Source organism: Ambystoma mexicanum, chromosome 10 (genome assembly GCF_040938575.1).
Source record: "Ambystoma mexicanum isolate Mex_15411 chromosome 10, UKY_AmexF1_1, whole genome shotgun sequence".
Lineage (NCBI taxonomy): Eukaryota > Metazoa > Chordata > Amphibia > Caudata > Ambystomatidae > Ambystoma > Ambystoma mexicanum.
This window is the reverse complement of record NC_090932.1, coordinates 801,984,955-802,008,779: the sequence shown is the minus strand read 5'-3', so window position 1 is coordinate 802,008,779 and position 23,825 is coordinate 801,984,955. Positions and strand designations below refer to the sequence as shown.

The following is a 23,825-nucleotide window of genomic DNA, read 5'->3' as shown; positions in this document are numbered from 1 at the left end:
CGCCTCTACAGCGGCGATTCACCAACGCCTTGATACCATTCAGAGTGAACACCATGCCCTACCCGCTGATCCTGAGTTTGGGGACCCTGTACCCACGCCCAGCAATTCCCAAAATTCTCTACCTGTATCAGCCCAAGTCATTGGGCCTCATTATAACCCTTGCGCTCCTGTAATGAAGGGGGCCGTTACAGGACCGGCCCCCTTCACTACGGGAGCGCTGATTACGAGGTTCCCTTTGCGGAACTCGAAACAGACGTCTGGTAAAACCAGACGTCCTTTCCGGGTCCTGCGAGGGGAAGAGGGAGGTAATAACGGGCCATTTATAATGTGTCCGTTATTACCTACCTCGCCATTCCCATTGTGCCCTATGGGGGCTCAAGTGGGAATGGGGAATGGTTCCTTCAAGGAGGAATTACCGGGTTCTCCAATGTTGGAATGACCTGGTTATTCCTCATTGAAGGAACACGGTAATGGAGCCAGCCATGGTGCTAATAGCACCATGCCTGCCTCCAAACTCGTAATCAGGCCCATTGTCCCTACACCGTTCCCTTTGGCTGCCCCTGAGAAGTTCCATGGAGATCCCCGTAAGTTCTGAACATTTCTTAATCAGTACAAGCTCCATTTCCTGTGTAGACCTCAGGCCTTTCTCGACTCAACAACCAAAGCAGCTTTTACATTGTCACATTTGAGCGGTATTGCCGCTACCTGGGCTAATCCTCTGTTGGAAGAAGACAGTCCCGCACTGTATGATTACGATCTGCTAGTCTCAGAGATGACCAAAGTATTTGATACCAGACACAAAGCACAATCACGTGATCTGGAATTACTGAACCTAATCCAGGGAAAGGCATCTCTCATTGATTACATCACCCGGTACAATCAATTGGCCGTGGAGACTTCCTGGGCTGAAAATAAGAAGGCGGTTGTTTTCTATAAGGGCTTGTGTGATGCAATGAAAGATGCTCTGGCCATGGTACCATCACTGCCCGAGCAATATCAAGAACTTCACCCCTTCGAAGGGATTGTGTCCTCCGACGTATTCCTTATCTTTGATAGTAGATCATCAGCTTGCTGGCCTCGTAAAAAAATGTCAGTAGAGGGCGCTGCGCGACGACGTCCCTCGAGCCGATGTCCCTCGACAGCCTCTGTATCGGCGCCGATGTCATCACGTGTATTAATAGACTTGCGCAGTGTCCGTTGCTCAGTTCCGTTTTTCCGCGCTCCGGGGGGCCTCGGAATATCGTTGCTCAGTTCTTCAGTCAAATATACTTCATTATTCCTCGTGAATACCGACTCGTATTCGATGGCTTCCTCACCCGAACCGACGACTCCACGGTCCGGCTTCAAAAAATGTCGAGACTGTGGAAAGAAAATGTCATTGACGGATCCTCACAGGATCTGTTTGTGGTGCCTGGGAATCGAGCACCATTGTTCAGAGTGTGAGGACTGCATGTCCATGACGGTGAAAGCCTTGAAGGAGCGTAAGGGGAAGCTCGAGAGAGGTAAGGCAGTTAAAACTTCTTCAAAAGTTTCCTTTGCGGAGTCTAGACATTCGTCTCCTCGCCATCAGAAAAGAGATTCTCGTTCTATGTCTCGAAGCAGTTCCCATCACTCTTTGAGATCTAAGCATTCAAAAAAGAGATATCGAAGATCCCCTTCCTCGTCGTCTTCTTCCGTTTCCCCAAAAAGGGTCTCCTGCCCCACAAAACATAGCTCTCAGGCTGAGTGGGAGGAATTCAGGAAAAAGATGCGGAGCGTCTTCGAGAAAGCGGCCTCAACCCCCTCGAAGACTGCTGAGGGTGATACCCTGGGTGAAAGACCTGAAAAATCAAAACGCTGCGAGTCGCAGTACCCGGCGAAAGAAGCCACTCGAGAGCGTCACAAACCCTCTAGTAAAGGCAAAGTCCCGTCTTTGACGCCGGCGTCGAAGATCTCTTCGATGCATAGATCGGCGTCTTCGACGCCATTATCGAAGGGTTCTTCGACGCACAGGTCAGTCGAGCCGACGTCGAGAAAGGACAAACCCACGGCCACCTCGTAGCCAGTGGCCATACCCAGAGCCTCGATCACGAGAATGTCGTCGACAACCTCGAGTAGAATCCCGATACTCTCGAGTTCATCGAGGCCTCTACCACCTTTCTTGATGCCTTTTTCGATGGCTTTGAAGCCTTTAACGTCCGCGTCGACGTTTTCTCAGCCAATCATGACGAATTTGACCCCTTCTGCTCTGGAAATGGGATTTATACCATTTTCAAGACCTGATCACTCCCGAGTCTTATCTATTTATGAAGAAGGGGAGGATTCGGATCAGGAAAGACCTTTTGAGTTGCAAGGATCTGCAACTCCTGTACCAGAGGAATTTACCTCTGAGGAAGGTAGGTTGAAAGACCTCCAAGAATCCTTGCAGGAAGCAAGTGGGTTGGACACTTCCCCAGAAGTGGAATTTGCCAGACCAGACCCAGGGAACATGCTGAGACCCCTTATAGAACCTTGATGGCAAGGATAATAGAGTTTATGGGGTGGTCCACACCCTCACCTGCTTTTCAGCAAGGCGACCTCACAGACATCTTGGTCAAAGGTCCACAGGAGGATCCTGTGGTGCCATTTCATGCGGCATTACAAAGGAGAATATTGGCAAACTGGGAAACACCTGAGGTAATCCCGGCGGTTAACAAAAAATTATCAGCTAAATATAGGGTGTCTTCTGCTGACCATGAATATTTATCCAAACACCCAACTCCGGAGAGTCTGGTTGTTCAGGCAGCTACTTCATCAGGTAGTAAATTGGCTTACCCTACTGTTCCACAGGACAGGGATGATAAGAGATATGACTCTATGGCCAAAAAAGTATTTCTGCATGTAGCATGGCGTTGAAATCCATCAATGCTACTTGTACGCTCGCAAGGTTCAGCCACACACTTTGGGAGTGTTCTTCATCAGCGGCTGACTGCCTCCCGGAGGGAGAAGAAAGGGAAGCGTTCCTAAACATCATCAAGGATGGTAAAGACGCAATGTGCGAATCCCTTCAAACTGGCATCCATTCTGCTGACAGCATCAGCAGGGCCATGGCGGCAAGTACAACAACCCAGAGATTTGCTTGATTGCGAAAGTCTGGTTTTGCTCCAGATGTGCAAAGCAGACCTTTGAATATGCCCTTTGACGGCTTTTCTTTGTTTGGTAAGAAGGCGGATGACAGTTTAGAAAAACTACAAACATCAAAGGCAGCAGCAAAATCCCTATGAGCTGCCATCCGTCAGACTCCATATCGCCCCTCAGGAACCTTTTGGAGAGGTAAGTCCTTTCGCTTCTATTCCGCATTCGGAAGAGGCAGAGGACAGCCGGTTCAAAGGGGTCTGAAAAAATTCACCCGAGGTGGACGGGGTAAAAATACAAAAGCCGCAGCAGCAGCAGGTGCCTCTTTACCCTCGGCATCTGCATCAGCCGCCTCAAAACCGCTCTGAGGACTATCATCACAAGACACCAGTAGGAGGCAGGTTAACTCAATATCTGACAGAATGGCAGGCTATTACGTCAGATGCTTGGGCATTGGAGACAGTTGCCCAAGGTTACTGCCTGCCTTTTCTACACATCCCTCAGAGTCATCCACCGGGGAACAGCTCTCTGAAAGTTCCAGATCCGCTCCTCTTCCAGGAAATTGTAGACCTGCTAGAGAAAGGTGCCATAGAACCGGTACCTGTAGCGGAGAGGAACAAGGACTGGTACTCCCCCCTACTTTCTCATACGAAGAAAGACGGAGGACTGAGACCTATCTTGGACCTACGAGAATTGACCAAGTTCCTCAGGAAGGACAAGTTCAAGGTGGTAACTCTCTCTCAGATCCTTCAGGCCCTCCAGCTCCAGGACTGGCTGGTATCTCCAGGATGCTTATTTCCATGTACCAATCCATCTCAAACACAGGAAATACCTGAGGTTCTCAATTGGCGGCTCTCATTATCAATTTCGAGTTCTGCCATTTGGGCTGACCTCCGCCCCGAGAGTGTTCACCAAGCTAATATCGGTAGTGGCTGCAAGTCTAAGGAGGGAAGGGATTCACGTCTACCCCTACCTGGACGATTGGCTGATCAGAGCTGCATCTCCGGAACAAGCTCAGATTCAGCTAGATTATGTCTGCCACTTCCTTCACAGACTGGGCTTCTCCCTCCATTTAAAGAAGTCACAGATGATACCATCACAGAGACTCCAGTTCATTGGAGCGGTCCTGGACACTTCCCTGGGAAAAGCCTCGCCACCAGAGGTGAGGGCTCAAGATGTTCTGCAGAAGGTCACAAAGTTTCAAAATGCCCAACGTCTCCCAGCCTTTCGACTTTTTGAGGTTGCTAGGCCTCATGGCATCTTGCATTTTGCTTGTGCCAGAGACTCGCCTGAGAACTTGATCTCTTCAGTGGGCACTGAGAACTCAGTGGTCGCAATTCTCAGGGAGAATGACAGACCTCCTTCAGGTTCCGGACAAGGTGGCTCGAGACCTTCAGTGGTGGGCCTGCCAGAAAAACATCTTGAAGGGAGAACTGTATTGGCAACCATGGCCGGAGATAACAGTAGTCACAGATGCCTCACTCACGGGGTGGGGAGCCCATACCAACGACTTGACCATCAGCGGTCGTTGGTCTCCATCGGAGTCCAGACTACATATCAACCTGTTAGAGCTGAGAGCAATCAGACTAGCGCTGAAAGCTTTTCTGCCATCTGTACAGGGGAAAAATGTCCTGATAATGAGGCAATGCAGCTCTGGTTTTGGATATTCAAGAAGGAATCTCTCTATCAGCAGTTCACCTAGCCGGAGAGAAGAACTTGACGGCGGACGCTCTGAGCAGGCAGGGCACAGTCTCCCACGAGTGGGAACTAGCTCAGGAAGTCCTTTGGGGAACCCCTCAAGTGGATCTGTTCGCCACCAGTACCAACAGGAAGTGCGATCTGTTTTGTTCAAGGGAATTTCCCTCGAGAGGAGCTCTAGGGGACGCGTTCGTAGTGGACTGGGAGTTTACACCAGTCCTTGTCATTCCTCAAATGATCAGCAGGTTGAGAAGATTCCGAGGACCATGATCCTAATTGCCCCAGACTGGGCCAGGAGAACGTGGTACCCAGACCTCCTGGACATGTCCATCTGCCCTCCAATTCGTCTTCCACTCAAGGAGAATCTTCTCTCACAGAAGGGAGGTCAGGTTCTCCATCCAGACATCAGAACATCTTCCTTAGTTTTTACATATACTCATGACCCGGTCCATAGTATCAGGTGTCAAAAATCTGGTGTTTTTATTAGTCCAGATGCAAATCGTCGACACGTGTTTCGGTCACAAAGACCTTCTTCAGGACATAGGGCACTAAGTAATTACTCTGCCCTTCTTTGAAGCGTATAGGCCAATGTTCATTCTAAAAACATACATATACAGTCATCAGAAAAGTGTCATCCCCATTTCTTTTCAACAGTGACTTATATTGTCACGAAAGTGTATCTATACAATAGAATCACCAAGGTCTTCACGCCTGGCTTCTGAAAAGTTGAGATACAAGGATTAGGATCTCCCTGATGATGTCATGGACGTTTTGTTTTCGGCCCGAAGGCCAGCAACAAAGTCTTTATACCGCTGCTGTTGGAACAAATTTTGCAGCTGGTGTAGAGAAGAGAATATCGACACCTTTTCATGTGGTACACCAACAGTGTTATCCTTTCTACTCTGCTTGGCAAATTCAGGCCTTCAAGTTGGCACTATCAAGGGCTAGCTCGCAGCGCTATCGATCTTCAAGCGCACTGCAGAGGAGCCTTCATATTTCAAATTACCCTTAGTAATACAATTTCTAAAGGGATTAACTAATGTCTACCCTCCAAGACCTTTCCAGGTTCCTTTATGGGACTTAAATTTAGCCTTAAATTTCCTGATGGGCACTCCTTTCGAACCACTCCAATCTTGTTCGCTAAGATTTCTCACACTTAAAACTGTCTTATTAGTGGCTTTAACATCTGCTAGAAGGGTGAGCGAATTACAAGCTCTATCTTGTAAACCCCCTCATACAATTTTTCATAAAGACAAAGTTGTCCTAGAGGTGAAGCCTGATTTCCTCCCGAAGGTGGTTTCTGAATTCCACATCACTCAGAAAATTACTTTACCTTCATTCTATCCGCCTCCCCATCTGGGGAAAGAGGAAGAAAGGCTACATAGGGTGGACCCAAGGCGGGCTTTAAGCTTTTACATCAGCAGACTTGCTAGGATTAGGCAAGCAGACCAACTGTTCGTAGGTTGCTCAGGTCACAAATTGGGACTACCGATAACAAAACAAACCATTTCCAGATGGATTATTTTGGCCATTCTGGAATGTTACAAACTAGCAGGGAAAGAGCCTCCTCAAAATCTTAGGGCTCATTCAACCAGGGGTATCGCAGCCTCCTCGGCCCTCCAAAGAGGGGTTCCGGTTCGAGACATATGTGCGGCTGCCACACGGTCATCCGCACATACCTTCACAAGATTTTACAACCTGGATTCCTCCTCTAGTCAAGAGACTAGGTTTGGCAAAGCCGTATTACATTCTGTTCATTCCTAAAAGGAAACATGGCTTTTACTCCCACCTCCAATTACACACCACTGCTATCGGAGTCTATCAAAGATAAGGAATACGTCGGAGGACACAATCCCTTCGAAGAACAAGTTACTTCTTACCTGGTCGTTACCATTCTTTCAATGGGATGTTCCTCCGACGTATTCCTTATCGCCCCTCCCATCCATCCCCACAGTAATACTTCCCTTGTGGTTGCAGCTTACGCTCCTTCAAGGTCAATAACCAATTAATGTAAAACAACTGTTAACTTCAAAACGGAACTGAGCAACGGATGCTGCGCAAGTCTATTTATACGCGTGTTGACGTCAGCGCCGATATGGAGGCTGTCGAGGGACATCGGAGGGACACACTACCGGAAGGCAGATGCCCTAGCTCGATCCCCTGGGGGTGTTTCTCTCCCAATTTTCCCAGACACAGTGCTAGAAAAGAAACATGTGTTATGCGTTTGTACCCCACCTCTCGATCTCCTGACTTCCATTCGCCAGTGGGTCGCATCCAATTCTGAACAATTAACTGACTGGGGATTAACCCTTCATGAAGGCCTTCCGTATTATCAGGAGAAGTTGCTCTTGCCAACCCCGGATACACGCAATCTGGCTCTGGAATGGTCCCATGACTCCCCCATCAATGGCCTTCCAGGCCAGAGACGCACCCTCGGCTTACTGCAGAGATGGTGTTGGTGGCCTACTATGAGGAAGGACGTTGATTCCTATGTCAACACGTGCTCTATTTGCGGCCAGTGTAAAAATAGAAAAGGGTGGCCACTGGTTACTCCAGCCACTTCCGGTGCCGCCTCGCCCATGGCATACCCTTACCATGGACTTTGTTACGGACCTACCCAGGGTTAAGGGGTTGGATACCGTATGGGTAGTTGTTGATTCCTTTTCCAAAATGGCCCCTTTTGTTCCCTGTTCTGGTCTCCCTATGGCCCCCAAACTGGCTGATATGTTTTTTAGAGAAGTGTTCTGTTTCTTTGGTTTACCCACAGTCCTTATATCGGACTGTGGTACGCAATTCACATCTAAATTCTGGAAGGCCCTTACCAGTCTCATAGGTATCGACGTCCGTTTCTCTTCGACCTACCATCCGGAAAAGGATGGACAGACGGAAAGGGTGAACCAGGTCATGGAACAGTACTACGTTGTCTCACCCTCCAGAATCAGCAATCTTGGCACCAGCTGATACACCTAGCTGAATTCGCCTACAACAATGCCCCACACTCTTCCCTGGGTACCTCCCCTTTCTTTACTATGTATGGCCAACACCCCCGCACACTACTGATTCCCGATCTCATCGCTCTTACTGTCCCTGCTGCCACTGCTTGCGCCCGTAACTTGTCCCTGGTACATTCTCAAACACTTACCCATCTCCTCGAGGCGCAGGAATCCATGAGGGTCACGGCCAACAAAAAGCGCTCCCGGCCCCGTCATTTGCCCCGGGTGACTGGGTGTGGCTCTCCACTAGACACCTGCACCTGCCCGGCTCACGTAAGCTTCTGCCTGGGTTTGTGGATCCTTACAAGGGGACGAGGATGGTGAATTCGGTGGCCTTTGGTTTAGCCATTCCTCCTCATTGCGCGTTCATCCGGTGTTCGCTACTTCGCTATTGAACCTCGCTGCTTCTAGACTGGTGGCGCCCTCTTCCCCGGTTTCGGTGGACGGGGTTGAGGAATACAAAGTTAGTGCCATCTTGGGTTCCCGTATGTCCAGGTGTCGCTTATATTACTTGGTGGACTGGTTGGGTTTTGGCCCAGAGGAGAGGTCCTGGGAATTGGCCTTGAATGTCCATGCCCCCCGCCTGGTGTCCCGGTTTCATCGTGATAATCCGTCCTGCCCACGGGGTCATGGGCCCTTTGGGGCGGATTCTGTCATGCCCACACGTTCATGTGCCCATTCCCGACCGTGTCCCAGACCAGGTGTTAATGCCCGTACACAACCACGCCCCATTCCCATTTACAAGGCTAGATCTCCCGCTGGTGGGAGGAGTTGGGGAAGCCATCGGAGAGCACGTCAGGTGAGGAGCCATCACTTCTATCACAGATGGACACTCCCCTGGCATGTGCACATGCAGTGGAATCAGGCCGCTTCTAGCAGACGGCTCATACGGGCTCCAAATCTGCACGACACCCGGATCATCAACATATCCCGGAATACGGCTCCTGCGGCCCGTAATGTAAAGCAGCAGAATGGCTCACCTGTTCATCGCAGCACAGCGTTGCGGGTCGCTGTGGCAACGGCCACGCCCCTTTCAGAAACAGCGTCTTCATTGGACATTGGACCCAGCAACTCTGAAGCTCCTAACAACCAATGTAATGATCACGTGACGCATAACGTGTCCCCAGAAATCACGTGATTTGCATATAGCGAACTCCAGGACGGTACACGGCGCTTCTCAGCTGTTCGCTGACGCCGTCTGGAACTCGTTTCATCGTTCATGTTTGCCTTGACCTGCTGTTTTGACCCCGGATTACGTCTTAAGGACTTCTTTGTTGTTCCCTGTTGGTACCGTGCATGGACTTTCTGGTTTTTCTGGATTCTGACCGCATACTGTTTTTTGGATAAGTCTCTGTCGCCTCCTTTGTCTTAGTTGAAACCAGACCTTTTCTTGGCATCCTGGTTGCCCTAGTTCCCAACTCCAGGAGCATTCTGCTCAGGTGCATCCAGTGTGGCAACTCTCCTCTCCTCCCCTGGCTTCCTTGATCTCAGCCCACTGAGGGAACAGGTATTACCCCACCATTCTGGCTTTCCACCTAGTGGTCCCTGGTAGGTGACAGTCCTGTTTCTTGAGATTCTGCTTTGTATTGCCCTGTGTGTTCTTGATCTTACCTGCCCTTTTCCTCTTACAGCAGTCATCCAGACCACCTTGGTATCCTGTTTCTACACCTGTGGCCCTAATCCTCGAACAGCAAGTGGCTATTATCTTGCTGTTGGTTGCTTAGGGAGGAGGTATTCTTGTTCCTCGCGACCATCAAGTCCTAATAGACCCCGACTACTGCATCCTGACATATTATTTGTGAACACTTTTCTTTCTTTCTTATGAATCCTATCCCCCACTCTTTTGTATGTAGTTCTAAGGTTTTGGCAATAGGTTTTTTAGTATAGGCCCTTTTTGATTGGACACAACTCCACAAGGACTGCCTTATTTTTCATTTGATGGTCGAAGCTTGCTCCAATCTTAGGTTTAGGTCTAGATTAGGTGTTTCTCGCCCACCTTTAGAGTTTAATAAACACCCTGGAACTGTGATCACTTGTGTCTGTCTTTACTGTTGCCACCATGAGTACCTTATGTTTCTCACAGATTACACTTGAAATAATCCAATTTTATAAACCCTTACCTTCACACTCTCCTTCAACTTGTTAGCTCCCGACCACTATGTCCATAAAATGCAACCCACCCTATCTGCTTATGGCACTCATAGGCATAAACCTTTGATATTTCAGACAGCACGTTATGTGGGGATATATATGCTCCACATTCTTGTATCAATGTATTATCATTTAAATTGATGCTTTGTCAGTGTCAAAATGAAGGTCTGCTCCATCGTCCGTATGCTGGCCTCTTCACCTGAGCATATTGTGTGTGATCCCTCCTACCTCTGGATACACGCTTGGAGGCTGTGCTGCCTGCTGCTTCACTGCCCTGCATACAGGTAGGAGGTCGATAGACCTTCCACAATTGCGCAACATCTTCATGGATTCTTTTGGGAGAAGGTGAAAGAATAAGAAGATACTTTTTATTTAGAAAAAGAAAGAAAAAAGATTTATTTTTAATTGCAGCACGTTTTTCGCCACACGTCCTCACTGTTTCCTTTGTGCCCATTGATCTTGGGGCCTGTGTGCTGGGAACTCCTCATTCATTTTGTTCCTTTCTTGCCATCTCGTGGCATTTCCAAGATGGCTGCTGCCTTTTTTCGACCTACAATGATTGCCTGATTGTGTTTCTGAATCCCTGCATGCTGATTGGGCCTTTGTGAAGATAAAGTGGCCTATCGGGGACCGACCGGCTTTAGCCGGCCCCCTAATTCAAAGGCCCACTTACTAAGGCTCTGTCTGCTCCCTGTCCGCTATCAGGCCGGGTCCGAGGGACAGCTCTTACCCCCTCGTTCCGTGGAAAATAGAGATAAACATATTTTAATTTATAGGTATAAAAAACACTCAAAATATTTCATAAAAAAGACAAAAATGCATTTTGTTTACATGAAACATCACATTTTTTATTCTTTAAAATTCGGTAAATTGTGCAAAAGGTCAATTTTCATTCGGACAATTGTAACTCCGTCAATTCGTATACAACCGTAAGACCCCTGCAGTGGTGAAGAGCGCAGTGTAAATGTGACATAACGTAACACATTCTGAGCCCTAAAGGAGTTAATTTCCTTTGAGCTGGCAAGATACCCTTTAAAGTGTTAAGAAAACCCATTTGCATTTGGCCCATTTTATTTTTCCCACTCTGCTTCATGACACACTGTAAATCAGTCTTCCACTGAATAAATGTCATGGGACTGGTAACATAGCATTATGAATGGCACACAGAGCGAATTCAATTTTACGGTAAATTATTTGTTTTTTCAGAATGATGCTGAAGTGTTTGATCTCTACAAGGATCAGTATTTATGACACTTTTTCAGCCTGTATTCTGTCTGCATTGCACTTTCACTTTCTCCTTGATAGACCTACTCTTTTCACTCTACCCTTTGTTATATACGTGTCTCTCCTTCTAGGTAGTGACCTGTGATGTCTCTCCTGCTCTGCGTTGTTCTTGTATTATTTTCACATTTTCTCTTGCCCTTTTTGCATTGCCCCTCTCCTGTGGTCGTCTTATGGTTTAGAACTATCCAGGGTCCCATGGTCTTTGCTTCCCTTTCCACTTGCTCTACCACCCCTTTCCTCGTGGAATCGTTTTTCTGATACTTTTCTTGTTAGCCATTCTTTTTTTCATCATGGATTATTATTAGATTTCCCCATCCAGGTCACTCTCTGGACTTTTTTACCCTTTGTATTTTTCTCCCTTAAAGCTGCTCCTCCCGGGTTGTTTCTGATTTCCTTGTCTACTCTCCTTTCCTTTTTACTTAATCGTCTCTTCTTTTCGTCCTGATTCACCACAATACATTCCTTTTAACCTTTCCTCTTTCAACCACCTGCCCCCTTTCATTTACGTCTCTTCACCTTGGATCCGCCATGTCACCCAAGTGAGTTTCTTTTGTCTCTCTCTGGCTCCTCTCCTTATATGGAATGTAGTCTCTCCCTCATTGTTGTTGCACCACATTGTCTCTTTCCATCTCTCCAGCTTTTCTTTACCTTCTATCCCTCCCCTCCTGCTTCCTTAACTTTCTCATCTGTTCCTTTGTTCCCTTCTTCTTCATGACTTCTTTCCTGGTCTTTCACGTTTCACTTTTTCCTCATTTCCCCTTTCTTTTTTCTCTAGCTCCTTTCTGGTGGGATGGACATCTCCCCTTGTACTGTACTTTACTTCCCTTCTCTTCCTTTGGACTTGTCCTTCTCTGACCTCCTTGATTATCTTCCTTGATCTTTATTCCCTTCTTTTCCACCTCTTCCTCTTTCTTCCAATTTCCAGCTTTTTTCTGTTCCTTTGCTCCTTTTTCTATGCTTTTTCTCAGACTTTCCTCTTTTCCCTTTTCCCTATGGTTCTATACCTTTGACTCTCCTCCTGGTCACTTCCACCTCCCTGCCAACTTTTTTCTTGTTGCCATCTCCTGCATTTTATTCAGTTTTTGGTGCTTTTGGTTGTGATGTCCCTTCTCAGAAGCTACCAGCCTCTCTTCCCGGGTTTCTTGGCTATTCCTGCTGTGCTCTTCCCTGGAGTTTGCTTCCAAGGGTTTCAGGCGGCTCCATCCTCCTCCTCTTATTTTCCCTGATGCTTCATTAATTCTGTCCCAGAGAACTTCACTTCCACCCACTTCCTCCTGGCCTTCTCTGCACCTCTCTCCGGATGCTAACTGCAATCTGCTTCAGTTCTGTTCTTTCTGTAGTGCTGCCTTGATTCTAATTGATTCTCCTACAAGGCTGCAAGGTTCAGGTACACCTTGTTGCAGGATCCTCTCTGCTCCATCACATTTTTTTCCTTGGTGCTTTGGGATTAGCTGCTCAACTCTGATCCTCTCTCCCTCCACACCTTAAGACATGACAACTCTCTCAGGCCTAAGTCTCCCTGGATACAAGACACTCTGTCTGAACATGTCTGTTTAGGTGGCCCCGGCATGAAGACCTTTGCCCTGTCTCAAAAGGCAGTAGGAATTCGTCCTCTAGCATCCACCGGAGGAAGGCCACGATCATACACGGTTTCCACCAGACTTCTCTAGCCATATTGCCCTCTGGACCTCCTAAGACACTGAACCTTCTGGGATGCCTCTACGGCAGACTCTGAGGCAAGAGGACCTCCTCCTCCTTTAACCGTACCACCATTGGTGCAGTAGTGGTTTTTGGGAGAAGGAGGGCTACGTGCAGGGATTTTCTCTACTGCAGCTGGCTCACCACGCACCTCAACCAAAGGCTATTCTGCCTCCTATTGGCCTGCCAAGCCTGTGAAATCATCGGACCCCATCAGTATACAGGAACAACATTCTTCAAACCAGTCTGGGCTAATTTTTGTTTGTGTCATATTTTCTTTTTTTTTTTAAAACTGTTTTGTTTTAATGCTTAAACATGTTGCGTTTCCCATAGACTGTCATAGAATAAACTCTCTCTGACTGACTTCATTATTGCATAGTGAAGCGAGCATGCAATCAGTCAACACAATATCTACTTGTATATATGAATTGACCATTCAGAAAAGAAAGGATCATTCCATCTATGTAATAAATGTATCCAGAGCGATCGATAGAAAATATGGCTGTTTCACTATAATTCCAGTCATACAATCCTATAAAGGAATGTTCGTTCTATCATTGATATATGGCTCAGACGCCCTCCCGGTGATCCCAAACGAGTGCTGGCCTCGGCTAGAAGGCTTTTTGTGGCGCAGAATGTTTAATTTACCAATATCAACACCGGTGACATCAATACGTCACAAACTATGTCTCCAATCGTTGCAATACAGGATTAATAGGAACTCGCTGATGCTGTACAGAAAAACTATCACCAGCAAATGTACAAGTGTTCTGGGTATCGTTAACATAGAAATCGCAGAAAAAAGAAGTAACTTCTTGATGAGCTGGGTACAAAGAAATAAGGAGATTCTGGAGGAAATAAGCAGCTCTGAAGATGAACTTATCCAAAACCCGGCTAAAACAAGACAAAAGCGAGTAGAGTGGGACTGGATCCAGACTATCTCCCCGACCTCCAGAAGCAAATTGATAAGTCATCTGCCACCAGCGACCAGAAAAATCTATGAACTTCCAAACTACTTGAAGAAGTTTACAAATAAAACACTGAGAAACACCTTTCTACGAATACGACTGAACCTTCTGATGACAAATGAAATAAGAGCGATAAGAGGGCTGTCGACCGGAAACGAATGTCGCTTCTGCAAGATTAAGGAATACAAAGAAACAATTAGAAATCTTTTATTATCATGTGTTGGCTTAACAACCTTAAGAAACATTCACATGAGCCACCTATTTAAAGATCTGCGAATCTGGAACGAAGAGGAGTGATGGTTTCGCATAATTGAAGGTGATGAAACATCTTATGTTATAGCTGTCTCACAGTTTTTCCTAAAACTGGAACTGCGAGACACAAAGCCTTGAGAAAACAATCTTTCTCCCGACAGACAAGGATAGGGATTCCCGGTATTTTTGATTTTGATCTTGATCTTGACTTTTCTCTTGTGTTTTTATTTTCTTTTTCTTTTAGAGGGAGTGGAAGGAATGGAAAAAATAAATTGCATGTCAATTAAATCAAGAAATACAAAATTAAAAAAAAAATGTATACATGTTTTTACATGCTATCCTCTTTTACATCCTTCACCACAAGACCAGGATTCAGCTCCCTTCTCTTCAAGCCTACTGCCTCAGGAACACAAGCCTTTTATATCACCTGGAACACTGATAACCTTCAAGGATTCGCTCCTCCTCTTATCATTCAGTGTTAGGGAGAATTCTCTTCTATGGCTAATTTCCCTTACCTATAGAGTCCCCCAGCAGCTTTGCTGCATTTGAGGGGTTTACTTTTTTCTCCTGCTAAGAGTGAGACCCTTTTTTCCCCACTCTTAGGCAGATTGCTAGTGTGTGTTTTAGGCTATCTTGTATGCTTATGGTCTATGGGGTTTTTCTCACCCTCATAGGAATCATCTTTTTCATGTGTGATACACAGCACTCTCCGTGCCGTGCCACAGCAGTGTCGTAGCGACCCCCAATCATAGACTCCATACCCTGGGACCGACTACCGTCTCCTAAGGCATGTAAAGTCCCCACTGACTTTACTAGTCAAATCTTAAGAACAAAACCAGTACAACCCATCTTACTATGGAGGTACTGGGAAGGGTTAATAGTTTTTCCCTGGTGTTCATTTTCGAGGGGGTACCGTACAGTCCCTCTCTCAAAAGTTTCTGGCTGGTGGCAGTGGTTACTACCGAAAATATTCGACTGCAAATATTTTCCTATGGGATTTTCCCATTGTTCGAGATTACCACTTTTACTGACAGCCTCTAACATACCGCCGATTTATTTTAATATTAACTTTACTCCGGTAGGTTTTTATTGCCAGAACTTTGATTTAATGTCTTTCTCGTGTCTTTCTCTAAACTCCTAACCCAGGTCGGGGATCCTTTGTTCATCCTTTTGGCGGGCTTCTGCACAGAAGCCCTCCTTTCGGCGCAACTGAGTCTGGGGTAGACAGGATGTGTGGGAGGGGGGAATAGGCACCCTGGACAGGGTTGCCTACACAACCCAAGTCACACTCTGCCCTGATAGGCTGGGCGGTTCTCCCGCCAGGAGAGCCACCCCACTGTGTGAGTAACAGCTAGGCTGTATGAATGGGGATCTTGCTGCATAAAAGCAGGGTCCTGAGGACTGGAGAACAAGACGTCGCCACTGGAACTAAGAAGCCGAAGAGGAGAGAAGCCAAAGACATCTGCAACGACTGAACCACCGGTGAAGCCCCGCTGCAGATCGTCACCACTTTTCTCCAACGACTCGAGAAGAACTTCGCCTGCAAGAGTCTTCTTCCCTAGAGCTAGTGGGGCAAACCAGTTCGCCAATCGCCTTCCCCGACCTGCCGTGTTCGAATCGCCAGTGCCAAGCACTAGGAGACCGGATAGCCAGGCACCAGTTCACCCGGGCCGCGATTTAAAGGAGCGTACCTTTTATTTCGTTTGGCAGCACAGCGGCTGGTTTCATCCCTGGGCAGTGCAGTAACTCGAACCTTCCTCCATGACGGAGCCTCTCTTCCTCTGCTGGCTCTCCCGAACTGCAGGAACTGCCAGGAAGTACCGCCACCGGAGGAGCCTCTTCTACATTTTAAGGTACATTGTTCCGCCAGACCTCCCTTTCCGTTGAGTACTTCTAAAGGTGTTTTAAATCCTTTACCTACCTACTGGGCTGGCCGCCCCTATCTTCTAACATTGTCTTTCACCTTCTGCAACCACCTTTTCGAATCGTTTAACAAAGACTTGACTGCAGCTACAAGAACATTCTGCTCCTGGGCACTTTGCCCTGTACTACTGACTCTGGAACAGGCCTATTGACTCTGGCTAAATCTTTTACAACTGCCTTCTCTAGATTGCTTCTCACCTAGAAATGTGTTGGTGTACCTCACTCTTCCAACCACCTTTTCCTTCCCACTTTCTAAACTTGTGAAGGGCCACTTTGCTCGGTTTTCACCTCAGTATTATACATGCTAAAGTACTGCCTTGCCTAACTTGTTCACAATCTTCTTGGGAAGTGTTGCTGGTGTGTTTAAGAGTATATTCCTGTATAACTTGGCCTTTCCCTCCCTTTTGAGAAATTGATAGCGTGCCATTTCTGCTTGGTTTTCACTGTGCCGTTTTGCTCAGTTTTCACTTATGCTCAAGTGTGTCTATAATTTAAATAGGGAGTTGTGTATACTTTTCTTGAATGGTTTAACTTGCTTTTATAATAGTGATTTGTGTGTGAACATCAGAGTGTGTAAAATAAATATATATATTCTTTTTGATACCAAGCTTTGGTCAATGTTTCCTTGTTCCATAGTATTGTAGTCCTAATGTGTACACCCCGAATACTGCTCATCTCCCTCTTGAGATAAGCCTGACTGCTTAGCCACAGCTACCAACTAAATCAGACTGATACCAAGTGGGATTTATTGCTCATACCTGTAGTCTTAATCTTCTGTAGTGCTCCCTAAGGGAACTGCACAGGATTCTGCCTAACATTCAGTACCTTCTTACGTATTGCTATATTTTTCTAGCTGGAAGAGACCACATTGGTGGTGTATATTTCACTTGACAAGTTCTCAGATAATAAAATACAATGAAATAGTGTTAATTGGTATCTACATAAACAAAGTCTTCGAGTAGCTCCTTTAACTGCATTTTTCAAACCCAGGCAGCATGTATTCCATTTAGGTTTACTGTACCTTTAAATTGGACACACTTTATTTTGCAATTTATGCAATGTAATATAAGTTGAAATCTGTGCACATTACATTTTTGTTTATAGTCATCCACAGTAGAATTGTGCTGTGGCATTACACAGAAGAATCTTAATTTTGGACACCTGAACAAAACTATAGCAGTGTCTTCTTTTGTTTCTTTCAAGGTACCATGGTTCTCACTTTGGCGTGGAGTGACATCGCCAATATACTGTGTGGACTTCAGGATAATCATTTTACTGTTTGGTATTACCCCAGTGTGGTGTACGTTGACAAAGACCTTTTGTTGAAAACAGTTTTTGAAAAAGATGCAAGGTAATCTATTATGTTTTTTGTAAAAACTGTAATATTCATTGTAGTAAATATTCGAATTCCTCATTTATGATGCTCACAGCATTGGATGCCATCTACTGAAAGGTTTCTCATTTCGTAAAATGGACCAAAACCTACCAGTGGGGACCATTAAGAAATCTATTCTTGCATTGAGCAGACGCTCGTGTGCATTTTCTCTTCTGATGAGAGTATTCCGGTAACATTCTTAATGGTCAGCCAACCTTTTTTCTGTCAGTTTTAGTTATTCTACAAATGATGTACCATTACATAGGTCATCGTTATCCACGACAATTATGGGAACACCCAAAAGCCGGAGCCTAGTACCTTAAAGCACACCCTATATTGTTATGTGTTTAGTTCAGACCTCTGGACCTCTCCTTTAATATCATTTTTTTGTAACTTTATTTTTTGTAGATTCTGCCTAAATGTATATTCATGTTTAAGTTATTCACACTTAATGTGGGCAGGTTCATATATCGTTGTATATATTGTTCAGAGTCAGCCATAACGATTCTGTATTTATGGTTAAATTGGACCCCTCATAGGAGCGTTACTTTTTGAGAAAACATAGGTTGCTGTTCTCTGAAACCTTTGATAAGGTATAGAAGTTATATTCTGTGTGAAACCTTTGATACGATACATATTCTCGATTTTGAAAAGTTTCATGCAGTTCTGTCGAGAGAGGGGTAAAAGGTATGGCCATTTCCAATGCAAATTCTCATAAGCCAATATTTGTGCTCACCTGCAAAAAAATCCACTGTGCAGATTTTCACCAAACCTGCGCTAGAAGCTTGCCTCTAATGGATGGTGTCCTCCCATGTATTCCTCATCTTAGATGTATTCTGTGGCAGCAGCACATTTCGGATGTTTTGGCCACCAGGGGATGTCATGCAGCGTCGAGCTACTTCGACATGAGTACCAAAAGTGACATCTACTTCAGTATAAATAGGCTGCATGCGCCCCATGACCTTAGTTGTTTTTTCCGCATGCAACGATCGGAACACCTCAGTAAAACCTTTAATTTTCCTGATGATAAATTTGAAATATTCGATGCAATGTCGGCGCTAAAGCCTTTGGTTTTCAAGTGCTGTAAGGACTGTGATGGTAAAATGTCACCCTTCCAGACTATACTTAAGGTTGCTAGGTGTTGACCATGATACGGCTGACTGCAGCTAATGCCAATCCATGGCGCAGAAGTCCTTGAAGGAGAGGTACTCAAAGTTAAAATTCGGGCGATCGTCAGCCTAGTGTCCAGGTTCTATTCCCTCCAAAATTCACCCTGATTATGAGACCGGGGCATCCGAGTGACCGTCAGAGAAAAAGAAGTCGCATAAGCAGTTCTGCTCCCACAGTGATTCCCATCACTCATCTTGTGCCTTGAATACGAAGAAGAGAAGGAGGACGGCCTCTTCATCAGATTAGTCTCTGTGCACTTGGGTAAGGTTCCCAACTAAATCTGGCTCTGTAGAGAAGTGGGAGCAGTTCAGGCTCAAAATGCTTGATGTCTTTGAAAAAGCGGCCTCATTGACCTCCTCCGAGTCCAAGGCCAAAAAAGGGTTGGAGTCCACCACGCAACGTAAAAGCCACTAGGGACTCCTCGAAAGATTTATCAAGTGCGCCAAAAGGCCCCAGCACGGCATCTACTAGACCTGCAAAGCCCTCATTGTCGTAGAAGGCTGTGCCCCCATCTGCATCTCACAAAGCCACATCAGCGCCCTCCTCAGGAGGCCCTTCAGCATCCAGATCCCTTTTGGTCTCAAGCCCATGAGCCTGAAAAACCATCCAGAGGATTTTTTTCTCGAAGGAGAACACATTCGAGGACCGGGCTACTGATCTCCATGGGGCAAGTAGGCTGGACACTTGCCTTAAGAGGAATATGTACCCTCAAGAAGTTCATGCTCACCCCAGTGCAGCTTACCAGGTCAGTCAGTCATGGATAAAGTCTCAGAGGCTTTAGGGTGGGGACCACTCTGGCAAGATGGTCACTGAATATGACTTTTCAGAAATTCTGGACAAAGGTCTATCCTGCCATGCTGCCTTAAAGGACCCCCTTATGGAGCTTTGGCAGAAGCCCTGCTCAGTGCCATCAGTAAGTAAGTACAAGCCTACACTGTTAGATCCTGACTTCTTAGCCAAGCACCCTAACCCAGAAAGGCTGGTCTCCAGGCCGCCACTTCAGGGGCCAGATCAGCAGCTTACTCATCCTTGTCACCAGATAGGAACGATAAGAAGGTGGATGCCTGGGTGAAGAGTATTTTTGCTTCAGGGAGCATGGCCCTAAAGGAAGTACATTCTTCATGCTCTGGTCCAATATACACATACTCTATGGTCAGTGATAGAGCAGGCCACTGATGAAATCCCTGATTGGGAGAACATTTATGGCTTCCTCAATATAGTGGCATACGTAACAGAGGCTATGGGCCCAGCTTTGCAATCTGACCTGGACCCCTCGAACTGTCTGGGGAGAATGATGGGCTCCAGTGCAGTACTGAGGCAATTTTAATGACTGAGGAGTCTGGTTTTGCACCTGATGTCCAGGCCACATTATTGGACATGCTCTTTGACTGCCACAGAATTTCTGGTGCCAAGGCTGACAACACCTTAGCAAAGCTGCAATCTTCAAAAGCAGCTGCCAAATCCTTAAGTGCAGCTATACGTCAGCAACCATCTCAAACTCCGGTTCCAGCTTGGCAGAGATCCTTTAGTTATGATGGATCTTACAGCCAAAGAAGAAGAGGCCTAATGAACTCCAGACAAAGGTTTCCCAAACCTACTAGAGGGTAGGGAAGGCAAACCAATCCTCCTCTGCCTCTTCCGTCCCATCTGCGGCAACAGTGACAACAAAGCGTTCCTAATACTCTTTCATACACCTCTCCAGTGCAAGGGCATCTAGCCCACATTTTTACAAAGCATGGCAGGGCATTACTTCGGACATGTGGGTCAAACCGATAGTTTCCCAGGAATACTGTCTTCCTTTCATCAGACGCCACCCTGCTTGCACACTACCTCCCTCGTTGCAGCAGGAGGTTTTTCCCTGCTTCAAAAAGGTGCGATAGAATGCGTCCCTCTAGCGGAAAGGAATCAGGGATGGTACTCCCTCTACTTCTTAGTCCCAAAGAAGGATGGGGTCTGTGACCCATAGTGGACCTGAGGCAATTGAAAAAGTTTTGCTGGAAGGACAAATTCAAGATGGTAACTGTCGCAGATCCTCCATTCTCAAGAGCTCCAGGATTGGCTGTTGTCACTTGCATTTGCCAATTCATCCCAAACACAGGCAATATCTAAGATTCATGATTGGCAGTACACACCACCAATTCAAAGTGTTGTCATCCGGGCTGACCTTTTCCCAAGGATCCTCACCAAGCTGATGTCAGTGGCAGGGCAGCCAGTCTCTGAAGGGAGGGGATTCATGTGTTCCCTTACTTCGATGACTGGCTCATCAGGGCCCGCTCAGAGGAGCAAGCCAAGCTCATCTAAGTCATGTCTGCCACTTCCTGCACAGACTGGGCTTCTCCCGCAATTTCAGGAAGTCCCAAATGACCCCTTCGCAAGCACTTCTGTTCTTCAGAAGGGTCATGGTCTCATCCAAGGGGATGGCTTTTCCTCCCGAGGACAGAGCTACCAACATTCAGCAGATGGGTCTACAAATTCCAAAACGCCCAGCCTCTTCCGGCCATTGATTTTGAAGTCGCTGGGCCTTGTGACATTCTGCATTTTCTGGTGCCAGAGGTGAGACTGCGAATGAGATCCTTTCAGTGGGCTCTCAGATCCCTGTGGTCGCAGTTCTCGGGCACCATGATGGACCTATTGCAGACCCCAACTAGGATCTCATAGGATCTTCTGTGTTGGTCCAGCGAGGAGACCTTGATGAAGGGGAAACCTTTTGGCAACCCCGGCTGAATGTGACTATATGATGATATGGCATTTGTAATGCGCCTATACGCACGTGTTTCAAGGTGCAACGTGGCAAGGAAGGGGAAACAGAAGCAGGACGGAAAAGACGATCCTACCAGGCCAAGTGACTTTGAGATCGCAAAAGTGCAGAGGAGGGGGAAGTGCCAGGGGAAAGGGGAGGGGACTGTGCTGTACATGGGATCAAAACAATAACAAGAAGTGCGGCCAACAGGTGGCTGGTACAAGGGTAAGTGCAGGAAGCAGGTGTCCAAAAGTGCAGGTAGGGGGACTGTAGGGTTACAGATACAGAGCCAAGTGGAAGAGTGGAAGTGGAGGCAGTGCGGGTGTGCAACTGGGCGGACAGGTACCTGGGCCTGAGGGTAGCCAGGTGACCAGTGCAGTATCAGACAGGAAATCAGCAGGGGAGAGGAAGAGAGAAGGCAGAAGCAAAGAGGGAGGTCTTGAGGTGCTCCCGGAACCAGAGATGGTTCTGCTCAAGTTTCAGAGAGGCAGGGTGGCTGTTCCAGAGGGAGTCCTCAGCCGAAAGAAAGAGATCTACCACCAACCTGTTGCTTGGAGAAGCGACTGGTCTGAGGGAGTTGGAGGTGGAGGTGGAGGAGTGAAGAGGTTGAGTAGGAAGGTATTTACGAAGAGAGAGTTGGAAGCATTGAGGACCCAGTCCCCAGAATGCCTTGTGGACAATGCAGAGGGTCTTGAACTTAATCCTTGCAGCCACTGGGAGCCAATGCAAAGATGTCAGTGCTGGAGGGATACAATCCCTGGGCTTGAGGTCAAGGACAAGTCTTGTAGTCCTGTTCTTGATGAGATGCAGACGGTGGAGAGTAGAAGCAGGCAGATTTAGAAAGAGGATGTTGCAGGTAGTCCAGCCTAGAGAGAACCAGAGCTCTAGAGACTGTGAGCTTTTGAGGGAAGGAGAGGAAAGGAAGAATACCTCCTGAGGAGGTGCAGTTGGTGGTTTTACTTCTTAGAGACATCAGAGATGTGGGAAGAAAAGGAGAGTGTGCGTGCAGGAAGAGGGCAGAGGGAGGCTGGCCAGAGAGGGACAGGAAAGGAGGGTGCAGGTATGCCGATGAGGAGAATCTGTCTACCTGGCTTTAAGGCTGAGATTGTTGGTGGCACACCACTCCTGGATAGCAGACAGACACTCGGAGATAAGAGGAGGATGAAGAGGTGGCAGAGGGGAGCCTGAAAACGAGATGAGTATCATCTGCATAGCACCGAAAGTTGGAGCAGAGAGCAGTAATGTGGTGGGCGAGAAGTGCCAGGTATTGGTTGAACAGCCAGGGAGAGAGGTTAGATCCCTAGGGAACACCACAAGTAGAGAGTGAGATAAAGGGAAGGAAGGACCCAAGTTGGACCTGGGAGGGTCAATCAGAGACGAACGAGGTCAGCCAGGCCAGGGCCTGATCATTGATACCCAGGTTATCACTGAGACGATTGAGCAGGATTGCATGGTTGACCGTGTCAAAGGCAGAAGAGAGATCGAGTAAGATGAGGACAGATGGGAGACTATAATCAAGGTTGCAGAGCAGGTCTTCACAGATGTTCAGGGGAGCAGTTTTTGTGCTTCTGGCTGCTCTCAAGCCAGACTGATTGTCATGGAGACAACCAACAGATTCAGTGTGAAGATTTAGCTGGGAGATGGCCAGCTTTTTCAGGAGTTTGTCCAGGGAAGGAGTGATGGAGATCGGGTGATAGTTAGCCAGGCAGGAGAGGTCGGCTGAGGGTTTCCTGAGAAGAGGGTGCACAAAAGAGTGCTTCAGAGAGGGAATGGGAGGCTCCAGTGGCGAAGGAGTGGTTGCAGAAGTCAGCCAGGGCAGGCCAGGAGCGAAGTTGTCAATGTAGTCCTTGATGGTTTTGGAAGAACAGGGAAGAACCTGTTTCGACAAGACTTTCATAGATCGGACTTGTTTAGAAACCTCGTTTGGGGAGAACAGAGGACAGGAAGAGCAAGAGGGAGGAGAGGTGGCCACAAGGAAGGTGTGGGGGGAGGTGGAGGAGAGAGTAGAGTGAGGAGGAGGAGGGGACGAAAGGGTTGACAGTATGTCCTGGGTTTTAAAGATGAAATGAGAAGTCAGGGCAGTGCAGAGGGCCTGGGAGGGGACATGAGAGGTAGAGACTGCAGCAGGATTGGCCAGCTTCTTGCCGATTTTAAAGAGTTCGGCCTAGCTGTTAGATGCCGCAGAGACAAGGGCTTGAATGTGGGCTCTCTTCTTAGTGTGGACTGGTATTGCCTTTGGATCAGGCAGCAGGCTGGTTTGTCACAGAATGCGCAAGAAGCTAGCCATTTCCTCTCAACCACCCTGCACTAGCGTTTAAGGGTGACACGGTCAGAGTCATACCAATAGTTGCACTTGGCTTTAGGCTTCAAGCGGATCCTCACGACAGTGGCTAGACCATCAAGAATATCAGAGATAGAAGAGTGTAGCATGGAAAAGGCTGTGTTAGGATGTGAGTCAGCCAGAGGATGTGGTGGGGGAG

General features: G+C 47.1%; 1 protein-coding gene across 1 annotated transcript in view; it reads left to right on the top strand.

The window, feature by feature from the left end:
• The window catches only part of IFT80 (intraflagellar transport 80), a 1,621,792-nt gene that overhangs the window by 1,287,790 nt on the left and 310,177 nt on the right, over nucleotides 1-23,825 (top strand). Inside the window, exon 15 of the mRNA XM_069618463.1 lies at nucleotides 17,264-17,411. Coding sequence (XP_069474564.1) covers nucleotides 17,264-17,411 — 148 coding nt within the window. The remainder of the gene's footprint in view (nucleotides 1-17,263; nucleotides 17,412-23,825) is intronic.